Source organism: Nicrophorus vespilloides, unplaced genomic scaffold (assembly GCF_001412225.1).
Source record: "Nicrophorus vespilloides isolate i.1.1-1 unplaced genomic scaffold, Nicve_v1.0, whole genome shotgun sequence".
In the NCBI taxonomy this organism is placed as follows: Eukaryota; Metazoa; Arthropoda; class Insecta; order Coleoptera; family Silphidae; genus Nicrophorus; species Nicrophorus vespilloides.
The window spans coordinates 29,728-43,077 of NW_017095731.1; the positions used below are offsets into that span (position 1 = coordinate 29,728).

Genomic DNA, 13,350 nt, shown 5'->3' on the forward strand with positions numbered 1-13,350 from the left:
ACTTACTGTATGAAGTATTTCAATTTCAGTTAAATTCATTAATTTAAAAAAATTGAGAATATAAAATTTAAGAAAACAAAATTTAATAGGTAAACTATTCAAGATTTGAAAACATTTTGATTGAATTTAAGAGTTTATACGAATAAAAATATTAAATTTGTAGAATTAAATTTATTGTAAATATATCAAGGACAAACTTTCTATAATAATAAGTATAAATTAATTTAGCTGAAAATGAAATTCATCAGGAAAATAAATAGTGATCAATATAAATTTCAGACTTTTTTAAATTTGATGAGAACGTCTTTGTTTGGTAAGACTTGGACATCGAAGGGTTTATTTCCGGTGGGTAACGGGACATTCCTAGCATCATCGTCGTAATCCTCATCGATCTGGTCCTCTTCATCTAAAGGTGACAGAGGTATACCTCCACCCTCCTCCGGCCCTATAACTGCGACTCCACTAGCACCTAACCTGATGCAGTCGAAGGACCATTCCATTACAGTGAAGTTTTCCCAATTCGCCTCCGCATCTATGCACATGTGAATGTTCCTCTTCGCGAAGTAGATGTTAGAGAACTCGACGCAGAACTGTATGAAACGGAACCTCGGCACTCTAACACACATCGGTGGCGGATTTTTCCCTGAAATTGATAAGTTTCAACAAAACTTCTATCTACGCCTTTTTTATTATTTCTAACGGAAACTTTCCCCGAGCATATGGCTTTCGAACCCTTCATCTCCGCTCTTTTGTTTGCACTAACGTAGTGCTTACAATAAGAATAGATCGTTAAGAGATTGGCAAAACAGATGTTTACTATTAAGATTGCCTCATTACACACCCAGCAAGTAATGTACAAGACAATTATACTCAATAGCTGCCTGATGCTGTTACACTTAATAAGTATCTCTCTTTCTTGAAGAAACTACAGCAAACGACCCAAATGTGTGCTTTCTTTTACGACTTTAACCTCAGAGTGTAATAGCGCAATCGTGACTCATTAAGTAACAACAGGTATTAAACGGGATAACAAAAACAACGAAAGTTTTCTTTTAGATGAAAATATTAAATCAAATTATTCACAAAATGTATGTGAATGAAAGGGTGGAATACTTCAAAAGCAGTACGTAATGCGACTCAATACTACTTAAAAGTTGGACGGACTCGAAGCGAATTCCTATTACACTCGATTTATTTATATATATATATATATGAAACTTTTTTATAAGAGCCACTTTTATTGCGTCTACGAAAAAAAATATACATGTTTGAATGCATTGTTGGACCATCAGAGGCGGATCGCATAAAAAAACGCGAACAAAGAACAGAAAAATAGCATTACCCACTGGGATCAAAGGTTATATAGACATATTTTTCAATAGAAAATTGATTATATTATATACATAATTAGGTATATGATTTTTATATACTTACATTATATAGTAGTAGAAGAAAGGGTTAGTAAAAGTAATATATTTTTATGTTTGTAATTTTTTTTAAATATTGAAACTGGAAGTTGGCTATAATTCTGTTGATATTGAAGTAGGTTAATATTTTTTTGGAATAAAATTAGAATTCGAAGTGGAAGCCCGGGGCTGGCAAAAATGGGAAAGGCTACGTGATTTATAAATAGAAGCCGGGGTCATAGTGCGCGCAAGAGAAGGAAAGGAAGAATGTTAAACGGAGGTAACTGAGACAGAGCGATAACAAGAAATGAAGTTATAGAGTGAAATAACATTGACCATAAAAGCGTAGTGTCCGTTTTTCGACAACAAAGCGGGGAATGATTGAGTTGTACGTGGAGGTGAATGCAGTTAGCTTACTTCTGTTAGCAGTATAACTGTACAAAGTGGAATTGGTGCTTTGGTGTATGCAGCTGAGACCTGCGCTGGGGCAATTCACCTGTGAACGTGTTCTTGTAGAGTATCCGCTCGTTCATCGACATCGAAGCGGTGAAGGCGAACTCGTCCGGATCGTACGTTATGTTCATGCAGGCCTTCTGCTTGAACCTCTCTAGAATCATCCCCGTGCAACAGCTGCATTGTCCTCCTTGGCAGGAGCAAGGAAGTCGTAGTCCTTGGAGCAACGGCCTCCTCGTTGTCGTAGCTATCTGATTCGCCGAGATTGCATTACCAGTTTCGATTTCACTTCCATTCCGAGTCGCGATTGTATCCTTTGCATATCCTGGAAATACGAAACAACAAAAGGATGGAAAAGAAGAAAGTACTCGACAACAAGTTAGGAACTAAAAAAAGTAAATAAGGGTGGGTGGATGTATGGATTCCTGCTCGGGGGGGACGGCGAGGAATGGACGGAGACGTCGGCTGGCGGAATATTAACATTTAAATAGCACATTTTCGCTCCGCATTTCAAATTACAAAACTACAAAAGGCTATCCCCATGTGTTCCTAGTTGTTGTTGTATTCATCAAAACTCAACGCACTACATTTACATCTTTATTGCTAACTTACCTTCGTGTATCACCAGGCAGCACAACACCAAAACAGACACAATACGACCATTCATTGCCAAGCCTTCTGTACGAAATGATAAGTCAAGCAGCCACGGAGATCTCCACGTTGTACCACTTTCCGGTAGCAGTGATTAACGGTAAAAAGTAGCTCAGGACTGCCCCCTCATTTCCGATGCAAATCAAACAATTAGTATATTATTATTAAAATACGAAAAAGAGTATTTCTACTTTATTGAGCCATGTTATTTACATTCATAAAAGAAACGAAGAGACAGCTTTTGATATTTTTGTTACATTACAATTATCCTGGGAATAAATAATTAAATAAATAAATACGGTATAAATAAATAAATAATTTAGTCTTCTTCTCGGTGATTACCAGTGCAATCTTCCGAGCCACATGTCTCTGCTCTGTCTGAATTTTCCGCCGTTTCTCTTCGATTGATGCTGCTTGGCTTTTCTAGTCTCGAAGTCAACATCATCATCATCATCGTCCTCTTCATCGTCATCATCATCATCGTCATCAGCGCTTTCGTTCTTTGTTCCCTCATCGCTCTCCGCACCAGTAAAAGTATCAACTACTCCATCAATGATATCAGTGAATACGTCTTTCTTTTCAGTTTTCTTCTTCTCTTCTTTCTCCACTTTAGATACTGGAGTAGTGCTCTTAGTCTCCTCTTCATCATCATCGTCATCATCGATTTCATCGCTGATCACATCACCGACAACGTCTGTGATTGGATCGGAATCCTCATCGCTCTCAACAGTCTCATCGTTTTTGATGATGTAGTTCTCAGAAGCCGCAACTTCCTCATCTTCCTCCTCATCCTCATCTTCTTCGAAATCCATTTGAGTGGTTGCCATGGAGGTTGTTGTCTCAGACGCTTCAGTGACTTCTTCCTTCATAGTCTCTTGGGTCACAGCTTGCTCTGTAGTGGTGAATTCACTTTGTTTTTCAGTTGGCATCGGATCACTGGCCGGCATGACAGTTGGCTCTGGAGCCGAGGCTGTAGGTTTCAAATCAGCTTGAGGCATACCTTCTCCAGGGATGTTCTGTAACATAGCTGTCACCGCGGCAATCGATTCGTGCGGCGTTGATGGCACTACTACTCCTTCTGAGAGTTTCACATCAGATACGTTTTCCGAAGAAACGATTGTAGCGGAAGTAATCAATTGCATGATCGCTGCGGTTGTTGTTGCTTGAGTAGTTGTACTTGTTGCAATTGGAGTAGTTGTCTTCTGTGGTTTCTTAGTCTTCTTCAACTTCTGCTTCTTAATGGGCTTAACGGTGGAAGTGACCACTGCTGCTTTTTTAGTAGTCGGGATGGGCGTAGTAGATGCTACAGTTTTCTTAGTAACAGTCCTTAATGGCTTCCTGGTGATTTTCTTAACTGGTGGTTTTACGGTAGTAGTAGTACTAGCCTTTTTCTTCTTGGTTCCAGATTCAGAAGGTACGAAGAAGCTATCGATAAAATCATCGTCGAACACACTGAAAGTGCCGTAATCCACGGAATCCACGTCGTTATCAGCGTCATCATCTTCAGTTTCTTCTTCATCCTCATCATCATCATCGTCTTCAATATCATCGACATCATCGAAATCGAACTCATCATCATCATCGTCATCATCATCATCGTCCTCATCATCTTCAGTATTCTCTGCTTGTACAACAGGCAAAGGCTGTGGAGGTTCAACTTTAAGTCCTTTAGGTCCGAAACGGAAACAGGACACGCGAAGGGCGGCCTCTACGTCCTGGACTGCCCTAAGCTCAAGTCCAAGGCAGGCATTAAAGTCCTCTCCCTGGCGGCCGATATTGTAGACGCGTCCGCAGAACTTCGATACACCTCCAGGTAAAGGCATGCAAACGGGCTTCGGTTTTTTGCCTACAAGTTACAGTATAAATTAGATGCGTTATGTGAACGGCTTTCGTGGCTTACCATCGATCGTGGTGTTAGTAAGGACGCGATCCCCGAAGCTCATGGAGATTGCCAGACGGTCGCCTCGAAGGTATTGCAAAGACGCGCATCCTGGTCCTTGCAAAGCCATCACGGGAATATTAAAGTCCCTGCAGCAGTTGCATAGTTTAGCAGAGCAGCTGCAATACTTGTTTGGTGAATCTTGCTGTCTGTTCTTATGAGCCACATGATGGTGATGATGTTGTTTCCTCAACGCTCTTCCATAAGACTCCTCCTTAGGATCTACAAAACGCAAAGTTTAATTACAAGGATTAATACACGCTGTAGCTTCAATAATACCTATAACCCTCGATGCTGCAAAAGCAACCAACACGAAGATGAGCAAAAACTCAAAGACGAGCGACAGTCGCATCTTGATTTCCGTTAGAGTACTGAAAATATAAAAAAAAAATTGATTCATTCAAATTTTTAACAATCTTAATTTAAAAATTAAATACACCGTAGAGTAAAAATTATCAAGAAAGAATTATTCAAAACACGAAAGTATGTTAATCTGTAACGTAAGTAAAACTATTTGTTCAAGTAATTCTAGCAATAGAATAAAATACCTTTAATTCTATTACTGTTTAGATCTAATAAAATGAAGTATGTTTCAATTAATGTTTACAACTGTGCAAATTTCTGCTGCGAATGTAATAAAAATTTCTTTAACTTCCGGTGGAGAATGGAGCGAATATGGAAAGAAAGGTGTCTTCAACGGTACTTGCGGACATGCACTTTAATAACAATGCATAGAAACACCATCAAGCGGTGATTTTAAGCGGAAAGAATAAATTTCTTAAAAGGATAGTTTTAGTATTATAAACGGATTGAATGAATGTTTTAAATGAATAAAATTAATGAACTTGTGATGAATTTTAAAATAGACGAAACAAAAAAAAAACTATCGAATTACTAATGTTATTACTGTTAATTGAAATCAATTCGATACGCTCATAATCAAAGAGACTAATTAATAATATTAATTAATATAACTAATTGGAAATGGAGAGATCGAATGAACAAAATACGCGTAAACCGATTATGAATTGGTAATACACATCGTTGTAATTACAAAGGAAGTAAATTGAAAATTTTGAAAAAAAAAACAACTACAAAAACGCTATCAACACAAATTAATGAATTTGAAAATCGTAAATCACTAAAAGTTTTAATTAATTGTAAAGGTTAAAATAAACGCACGATTGTTGAATGTTTTGTTACGAATTGGTTTGAGGATTGGTGAAGTTGTTATGCACTTGGATGCACTTAGGTGTAAACACAGAGCGCGGATATAAGTAATGGGCTAATTATTGATTGTCCATTATTATATGAGGTATATACGATAATGAAATTGCCATGCGATTGAACTTACCTAACAGTTTGATTGAATGGTAAGGAATAAAAAAAACAACAATGCGTTCGTAATCCACGCTTGCGAGAACTATTACTGCTTAACCGGTCCGGTTTGTCTGAGGAAGAACTCTTCGTGCCCACTCTTCTTCTGAGCGGAAAGGGGGGTCTCCGAACCGAATGTCGGTCACAGCCAGTTAGGTCATCGACGGCCTTCCGGCTCATGGAAAGCGTTTCTTCCTCCACCTCCTCCTCCTCCACTTCACTTCGCTCAACCATCTTCGCACTTCACTTCACCACTCTGAAATTCAAAAAGAAAACCCATCGAAACTGATTATTTAATTAACTGTAAAGACAATTAAGTGAAGGAAATAGGACGAGACAGTGCAAATAATTCTATGATTCTGCACTCCTCTCATCCTCAATTCACAACCATTCTATTATCATACAAAATCTCGATTCACAAATAGTTTTTCCACACACAATTCAATTAAAATTCAATAAAAATTAATTTTATTAATATTTTCAAAAAAAAAAATATAAATTAACTATTAATTTCATAAATTTACAATTAACAAAAAATAATTAGAAAGTCTTTATATTTGATAGAACCTTGAACTTGAAATGAAAAGATTAAGACCCTCGTATTTTTTCTCGAACAAACAGGATTCAGAGATAAGACTCAAATTTCTCTACTAGACAGTAATTTTTTTCTGTGTGAAGGTTAAAAACATTCATGTGTATCAAGGCCTACCAGATATTCGAACTTGTTTCTCTAAAAGAAATAAAAAAAGACTATACTTTCTCTTGATGCAGCAGTTTATTATTCCCAAAAGAAAACGAAGAGATTTTTTTAACATAAATATAGAATTTTTTGTATTGTCATATTAATATTACATGATTAAAGTTCAGTTTTAAGCTAAAGTAATTATTATAATAATATTAGGAAAAACTACACTTTTTATTTCATTAAATTAATTATTTTAATTGTAAATTCATTAAAAAAAACGATGATTTTTAAATTAGTAATTATAAAATGAAATACTGTAGTAAATATACAATTTCCCAAAACAATTAAGAGAAATTAATTAGATTAATTATTTTTAATTTTACAAAAAATAAATAGGAAAAATAATCATTTTTGTAAATTTTATTACTAATTATATAAAAGTAACTTTGGTATAAAAATAGACAAAAAAATGGAAATTATTAAAATGAATGTGAAATCATAGCAATTATTAATAATTTCGATTAATATAAAAAAAATATGAATGAAAAGTTAATTAAGAGATACAAAATTTTGATTTTTTTTGTAATATAAATAAGGATGACAAAAATAAATATAGTTAAGCATTTGTTTTATTATACATTTTTGTAAATTATTTGTGTATGAAGAAGTGAATTTGTAATAAAATTAAAATAATGTTTATTACTGTATAATAAATATTTGTTGGGTAAAAAAAATTACTGAATATATGTAAAGATAAATATGTCCACATTTATTTTCCGGGTAAGAAAGGGAAACGTAGGAAAGTTTCTTTCTCCATCTATTTATGCATTTCTTTTCCAGCGTTTTCCATCCATCCTCCTTCAACCATGATTGCTGGAAACTTTTTCTACGTGGTTCCACTCTTCGTGTGTTGCATGTATGTATGGATGTATGTATGCATATATGTATGTGTGTCCTTAGTAAGGTAGGTATGAGGATGCATGCGTTTGAGTGAGTGAGTGCAGGAATTGTGTTTTCATTTTCACAAGTACCGGTTAAGACGAGGCATACGAACACGTTACGGGGGAAATGTAACGCGCGTTACGAGTCCAACAACTGTAGAGGTAGAAGTGGGTGACCCAGTGACCTCCATAGCGGCCAAGGACCGAAGGAGCTTCGGAGATGGCCGTGTCCAGAATACCTGAGTGCCGGGATGAGGAGGCTCTGTGGCTCCGAGACTGTGTACTCTCCTCATCATTTGATACTGACCACCTCAAAACGAAGCCGAGCCATGCAACCGAACGCGTGCATCTTCCTCTTAGCGGTTGGACTCGGTCTGGCCTCGGCAGCTAATATTCTTGGTAAGTCATCATCATCTTCACTTGATTTACATAAAAATGTTAATTCCTATATACCGGACGACAGCTTTCTTATTCCATACACAAATATCCATCAAGAGAAAAATATATTCAGCTTTCCTTAATTGTTTTTATCAACAACCTCTAAACCCATTACAAATCAACTAAATCTCAACACTTATATAAACACTTATACATTCATCCACTGGGTCTATATCGCAAGCCCGACAACCGAAAGACCATCTATTTAAATCCCGACGTTCGAAATCCCGACTACCATAAAAATGTTATTGTAGAAATTTATAATAATAAAAGACACTGTCGGGATTTCGATAAAGTCAGGATTTCGATATAGTCGGGATTTCGTTATAGTTGGGATTTTGATTGTCGGGATTATGGTAGTCGGTATTTCGATAGACGGGATTTCGGTTGTCGGGCTTGCGATTGCCACCGTCATCCACTATTATTACTAGTAAAAATAACAGTTTTTCAGAAGTGTCAACAATTCTTTACTGTAAATCCTAATTATTACGTGGAACATTATTTACATATTTATGCACGAATAACCGAAAATACAACACAAATACTAATATTTTCATTATTCATTCGTTAATTTTATAATTACCGCAATAAAAAGAAAAATAAAGCAGATTTAGTTTGAAGAAAAAATACATTTACAAAAATTTGATTACAATAAAATCAATACAAATAAATAAATCAAAAGTTTTTTTTCTATATAAATATTTTTGAGACTAATTATTTTTTATTTGCATAATAAAAACAAAAGTTTATGTATAAAACCTCTATGTTTTAGGAATTAATTACTAAAACAGTTATATTTTTATTGAATAATTAAATATGAAATGAACAGACATTTCCAATTGTCTTTGATCAAATATTTTACAAAAAAACAAATTAGAAACTCTTTTATTTTGAAATAAATGTATGCATTTGAATATTTATATGTATTTCTGCATGAATAATCAAAATAAAAATAGAGGACAAATGGAACTAATAAAAAAAAATTACATCAACATTTTTATATACAAAGAAAAATTTATACAGTTTTTAATATTTCTACATGAATAACCGAAAAACAAATAGAAAACAATGCAAATATTTAATTAAATCGTAGTAATTTATAAATGAAACTGTTATTTATAAAAATGTATAATAAAAATATATGAAATTTTACGAAATGCCACGGAAATGGTCCATTAAGATCAGCGAACCGTTGGTTCAGCCTCGATCTTCAAAACGCAAACAGATTGCATCGAGCAACAGTACTGTAACCTCGATATAAAAAAAATACCTCAATACTTCAGATAGAAATTTAATGAGTAAAATTAAGCCTCGGATTGATGTGTAATTTGCCGGAATTCAATATAATCGTCAATAATTCGTACAGTTATATACACTTTATATTTATAATCGCAAGCCCAACAACCGAAAGACCGTCTATTGAAATCCCGACTACCATAATCTCGACAATCAAAATCTCGACTATATCGAAATCCCGATTACCATAAAAATGTTATTGTAGAAATGTATAATAATAAAAGACACTGTCGGGATTTCCATATAGTCGGAAGACACGTCGGGATTTCGATAGATGGGATTTCGGTTGTCGGTTGAGTATTATTACGTAAATTGAAGCTTTAGTAGAAATTATATTGAAAGCTTGATATACTTTTATATAAATATTAGAGGAAATTATGGGAATGCATCAAAGTATATATTTTTTTACGTTGAGTATAAAAAAAATGCGAACTTACACTCCAGTGAGACAGAACTAAACGGTTATGCAAGGGTAAAGCATTTTATAAAATGAAAAATATATACACAGTGATCATTGTGCAACACAAATTTTTATTGGATTTCTAATTTTACAAATATTATTTTTACTAATTTTTATTAATAACAACAGTAGATGTTTGTTATGTAATCTACAAATCCAATTTTCTTGTCCGTAATGAAAGTACCCGAATTTGAGTGTTATTATTAGAAAGATTTTGTTTGGCGTCGGCGAAACATGAGAAGACAATGAGAAAAAAACAAATAAGAATAAATGAACGGCAGTTAAGGCGTAATTTTATTTGCGAAGAACAAAAAGACATTCGTAAGGTAATTCCATTTACGAATGTAAACTTTTCTAAAGGCGAGTCCATAAACTGTGGCGGCAAGAAAATAAAGAAACAAAATAGAAACAATAAAAGAGGAAAAAACGCACATGGCGGAACATAACGAGAGGAAAAAGTTGTAGCTGGAAACACCTCAAAGCAGTACCTTAACATTCTTAATATACACCCGATAGATAGACTTTTTCTTTGCAGCCCTCTTCTTGTTATACACGTGTTTTTTTTTATATATATGTTTTTCGGTTTTATTTCCGCCTCGTCGTCGTCCTCTTGTGCTCAGCCAGTTGATTGCATTTTTATGATAATCCCGTCCTCGAATTGGAGAAACAAACTTCGACTATTTTAGATTCAGCTTACGTGAAAAACCGAACTAAATTTCTCTATCCTAACGCTCGCCTGAAATAGTTAATTACTTTCTATTGGTTACTCGATTGTTCTACAAAAACGAAGTACATGCCGAAACACGTACACATATTAATTACCTAACCACATTAATGAAAGCTAACTTTATTAGATTTCACAAAAATGAACTTTCTTTTTAAAAACAAAAATAAAAATATTGAAATTTTTCAAATGTAAAAAAAAAAATTATATAAAAATTCAATACAACAGATATTCTAAACCCGACAACCGAAATCTCGTCTATCGAAATCCCGACATTGTCTTTTATTATTATACATTTCTACAATAACATTTTTATGGTAGTCGGGATTTCGATATAGTCGGGATTATGGTAGTTGGGATTTAGATATAGTCGGGATTATGGTAGTCCGGATTTCGATATAGTCGGTATTATGGTAGTTGGGATTTCGATATAGTCGGGATTTTGATTGTCGGGATTTCAAGCATCGGGATTTTATTACAGTTGGGATTTTGAACGTCAGGATTTCGAGCTTGCGATATTGACCCATTATAAATAGTGGTAAATTTAACTCGAAATCATTATGAAGCATCGAGCTAAACAATATCAAGTTTATCAAACGAAAATATTGAATTTCAAATACGCTATGTGAATTGTACGTTATTAAAAAGAACGTTTTGGAAACGCGAAATTCCGCAAACTAACAACGGTATTTTTTCGCAGCATTAAAGTATATATATATATAGATACACGTACATATAACACCAAACATGAAACTACAAAAGTGGTTTGCAAGTAGCGTTTTTTTTTGTATTGTTATTTTTTTTGTACGAAAACGTGGGGCTAATAATGATGGACTGTGTACTGAAACCCAATGCAGAGTGTTCAAAATGCGAACGTCGTTTGACTATATTTTAATTACCTGAAATACCTAACAAAAGCGTTTTCCACTTACATAGACATTGCGTCTATCAAACTGAATATTATTCTATTATTATTATTTTCCCATTCTCTTCGTAATTCTTTCTCTGCGCGTTGCTCGTAATTATAATTTATTTCCAGGACCGAGCGAATTGTGCACGTGAATTTATAAATTAATTGAATCACTGGAACGTATAATTATTTCAACTGTCATTAACGACAAGGAAAAAAAATTAATGCTAATAATATGCACAATTCTGTTTTTATTAATATTGAATATTTAACTGTTCGTTTTGTATTAATTATAAAAAAATAATTATATTTATTCACTCGTATTTCAATATATATTTTACAATAATATTTTAACAAATATTCCACAAATAATTGCAAATTAAATTTTCTAAATGAAAAATAGTAATATAAGTTAATTATGTAATTAGATTAATTTATGGAGGAAGTAGATATCGTTTGCATAAATCGGATAACCTGCTTTCTAGTTGAAGGTTAATAGCTCTCGATTTCTTTTTAATTTTTGAATGCGGAGACGTTTCGGGAAATTTCTGCGATCTCGATTTAACGAAAACAACAATAGACTGACCCAATTAGACGTAGAAATCCAAGCGCAGCAGCATCGTTCGGAATGCAAATGCGGCAATACAAGTTGCGACTTAGTTGAAATTGAGGATAGGATAAGGTATTCGGTGTTTGCAGATTTGCTGTATTGGGATTCGGCGGATGGCAGGAATGTGGAGAAACGGGATGAGAACATCGAGAGCAGCGGAGAGAAGACGTGCCACTGCGTAGGTCCGGCATGCATGTGCTGCGTCGACTTCAACATTACCTTCGTGGATCTAGGAGGTCCAGGTATGCGATGAACGTAGCTTTGCTTTCATTTGCTTTGCTAATGTTTTGTTTTTGTTGTTGATTAGGTTGCGTGCACATGAAATACCTGTCGCAGGATGAGGGTCTAAGGGTGAACGTATCTTATGGGAAAAGCTTGTTGCACAGCGAGCAGGTGAAAGGGCCCAAGCCGGAGCCGACGTGCATGTCGCTCCTTGCGAATTTGGCGGAAGTGTGCGCCCGATTTTCCAGCCTCGAACCGCACAATGATGGATTGAAGGGCTGCCTCCAATTAGAGCCGAAACTTTTGGGTGATATACAGACCCAATTTAACATTGGTTGCTTCACTATGGGGCCGACCGGTATGAAGCTTGACGAGGCGGCCGACCAGCCCATCAATAACGATAAAACCAATACGACCCTGTAAATATTAACGATCCTGCCTTCGGCTAACCAGCCGTGTCTACCTATACTATAGTACTTTTCCTTGTTCGTAGGAATGGCCTCAGCGAGGAGGAGATCATCGAGGCTGTGAACCAGTCCGCACAACAAGGGCTCGCCTTCTTCGGGAACTTATTTGGTTTGGCCTTCGGCAAGCAGGAAGCGAATGCGACCCAAACTACGGAAGACGATCAAACTTCGGCTTAGTTTAAAATTCATATGGAACACTAGTTAGGACGCACCACCATTCTCATCCACTTAACCACAGGGTATCATCATCCAAATCTCCTATTTATTTATTTATTCATGCGTTATTTATTTGCTAATGCGTTCACAATCTATTATTCACATTTTAATTTAGCCCACAAGGCTTCGGAGTTGGCTGCTACAGCACTTTCTCAAACATACAAGAAAATACTATGACTAATATTAGAAATGTAACTACTTTCATGTACCAAATATTTATACAACAATAAATATTATATTTATATATTAAACCTTACCCACATTTTAGTAAAAACAACAAAAAATAAAGTAAAGTTACCAAAGTCCAAAAAGACACATATTTCATAGCAAAATGTGTTAAGTTATATAAACTTAATAATTTAACTACTGCCAATAAGATTATTCTAAGACTAAGAATTTTAGTAATGACATAAAATTGCGACCCTCCGAAATATTTTACGCGATCCACACTTTGAGAAACACTGTTTCATTTAGATCCGACGAGATTTCACGTTTTTTCTTAATTACACGAAAATTACGTAACAGGGAATAGACGTTTTACCAATTTTTTTTTCA

At 34.9% G+C, this 13,350-nt stretch overlaps 3 protein-coding genes across 3 annotated transcripts; 1 reads left to right on the plus strand and 2 right to left on the minus strand.

The window, feature by feature from the left end:
- Positions 1-275: 275 nt before the first annotated feature.
- Positions 276-2,526, minus strand: LOC108561368. Its single transcript, XM_017919270.1, has 3 exons — positions 2,472-2,526; positions 1,903-2,184; positions 276-643 (listed from the first exon to the last, which is right to left on the minus strand). Exons 1-3 carry the CDS (start codon positions 2,524-2,526, stop codon positions 276-278), a joined length of 705 nt encoding a protein of 234 aa, XP_017774759.1.
- A 322-nt stretch (positions 2,527-2,848) lies between these two features.
- LOC108561376 (transcription initiation factor TFIID subunit 11) lies at positions 2,849-4,801 on the minus strand. The gene is made up of 3 exons (XM_017919280.1): positions 4,729-4,801; positions 4,411-4,671; positions 2,849-4,356 (listed from the first exon to the last, which is right to left on the minus strand). Exons 1-3 carry the CDS (start codon positions 4,799-4,801, stop codon positions 2,849-2,851), a joined length of 1,842 nt encoding a protein of 613 aa, XP_017774769.1.
- Positions 4,802-11,734: 6,933 nt separating this feature from the next.
- LOC108561391 lies at positions 11,735-12,801 on the plus strand. The gene is made up of 3 exons (XM_017919303.1): positions 11,735-12,132; positions 12,198-12,531; positions 12,606-12,801. The coding sequence occupies exons 1-3, from the start codon at positions 11,805-11,807 to the stop codon at positions 12,754-12,756; spliced, it is 813 nt and encodes a 270-aa protein (XP_017774792.1). The 5' UTR covers positions 11,735-11,804; the 3' UTR covers positions 12,757-12,801.
- The last annotated feature ends 549 nt before the right edge of the window (positions 12,802-13,350 follow it).

Bases quoted from the DNA above. Each gene is read 5' to 3' on its own strand.
- LOC108561391 (XM_017919303.1), top strand. From the start codon at position 11,805: ATGCGGAGACGTTTCGGGAAATTTCTGCGATCTCGATTTAACGAAAAC. The intron at 12,133-12,197 runs GTATGCGATGAA...GTTGTTGATTAG, and splicing joins CGTGGATCTAGGAGGTCCAG to GTTGCGTGCACATGAAATAC. The intron at 12,532-12,605 runs GTAAATATTAAC...CCTTGTTCGTAG, and splicing joins GATAAAACCAATACGACCCT to GAATGGCCTCAGCGAGGAGG.
- LOC108561368 (XM_017919270.1), bottom strand. From the start codon at position 2,526: ATGAATGGTCGTATTGTGTCTGTTTTGGTGTTGTGCTGCCTGGTGATA. The intron at 2,185-2,471 runs GTAAGTTAGCAA...TCGTATTTCCAG, and splicing joins CTGCCTGGTGATACACGAAG to GATATGCAAAGGATACAATC. The intron at 644-1,902 runs GTGAATTGCCCC...TATCAATTTCAG, and splicing joins CTACAAGAACACGTTCACAG to GGAAAAATCCGCCACCGATG.
- LOC108561376 (XM_017919280.1), bottom strand. From the start codon at position 4,801: ATGCGACTGTCGCTCGTCTTTGAGTTTTTGCTCATCTTCGTGTTGGTT. The intron at 4,672-4,728 runs GTATTATTGAAG...TGCGTTTTGTAG, and splicing joins TGCAGCATCGAGGGTTATAG to ATCCTAAGGAGGAGTCTTAT. The intron at 4,357-4,410 runs GTAAGCCACGAA...TGTAACTTGTAG, and splicing joins TACTAACACCACGATCGATG to GCAAAAAACCGAAGCCCGTT.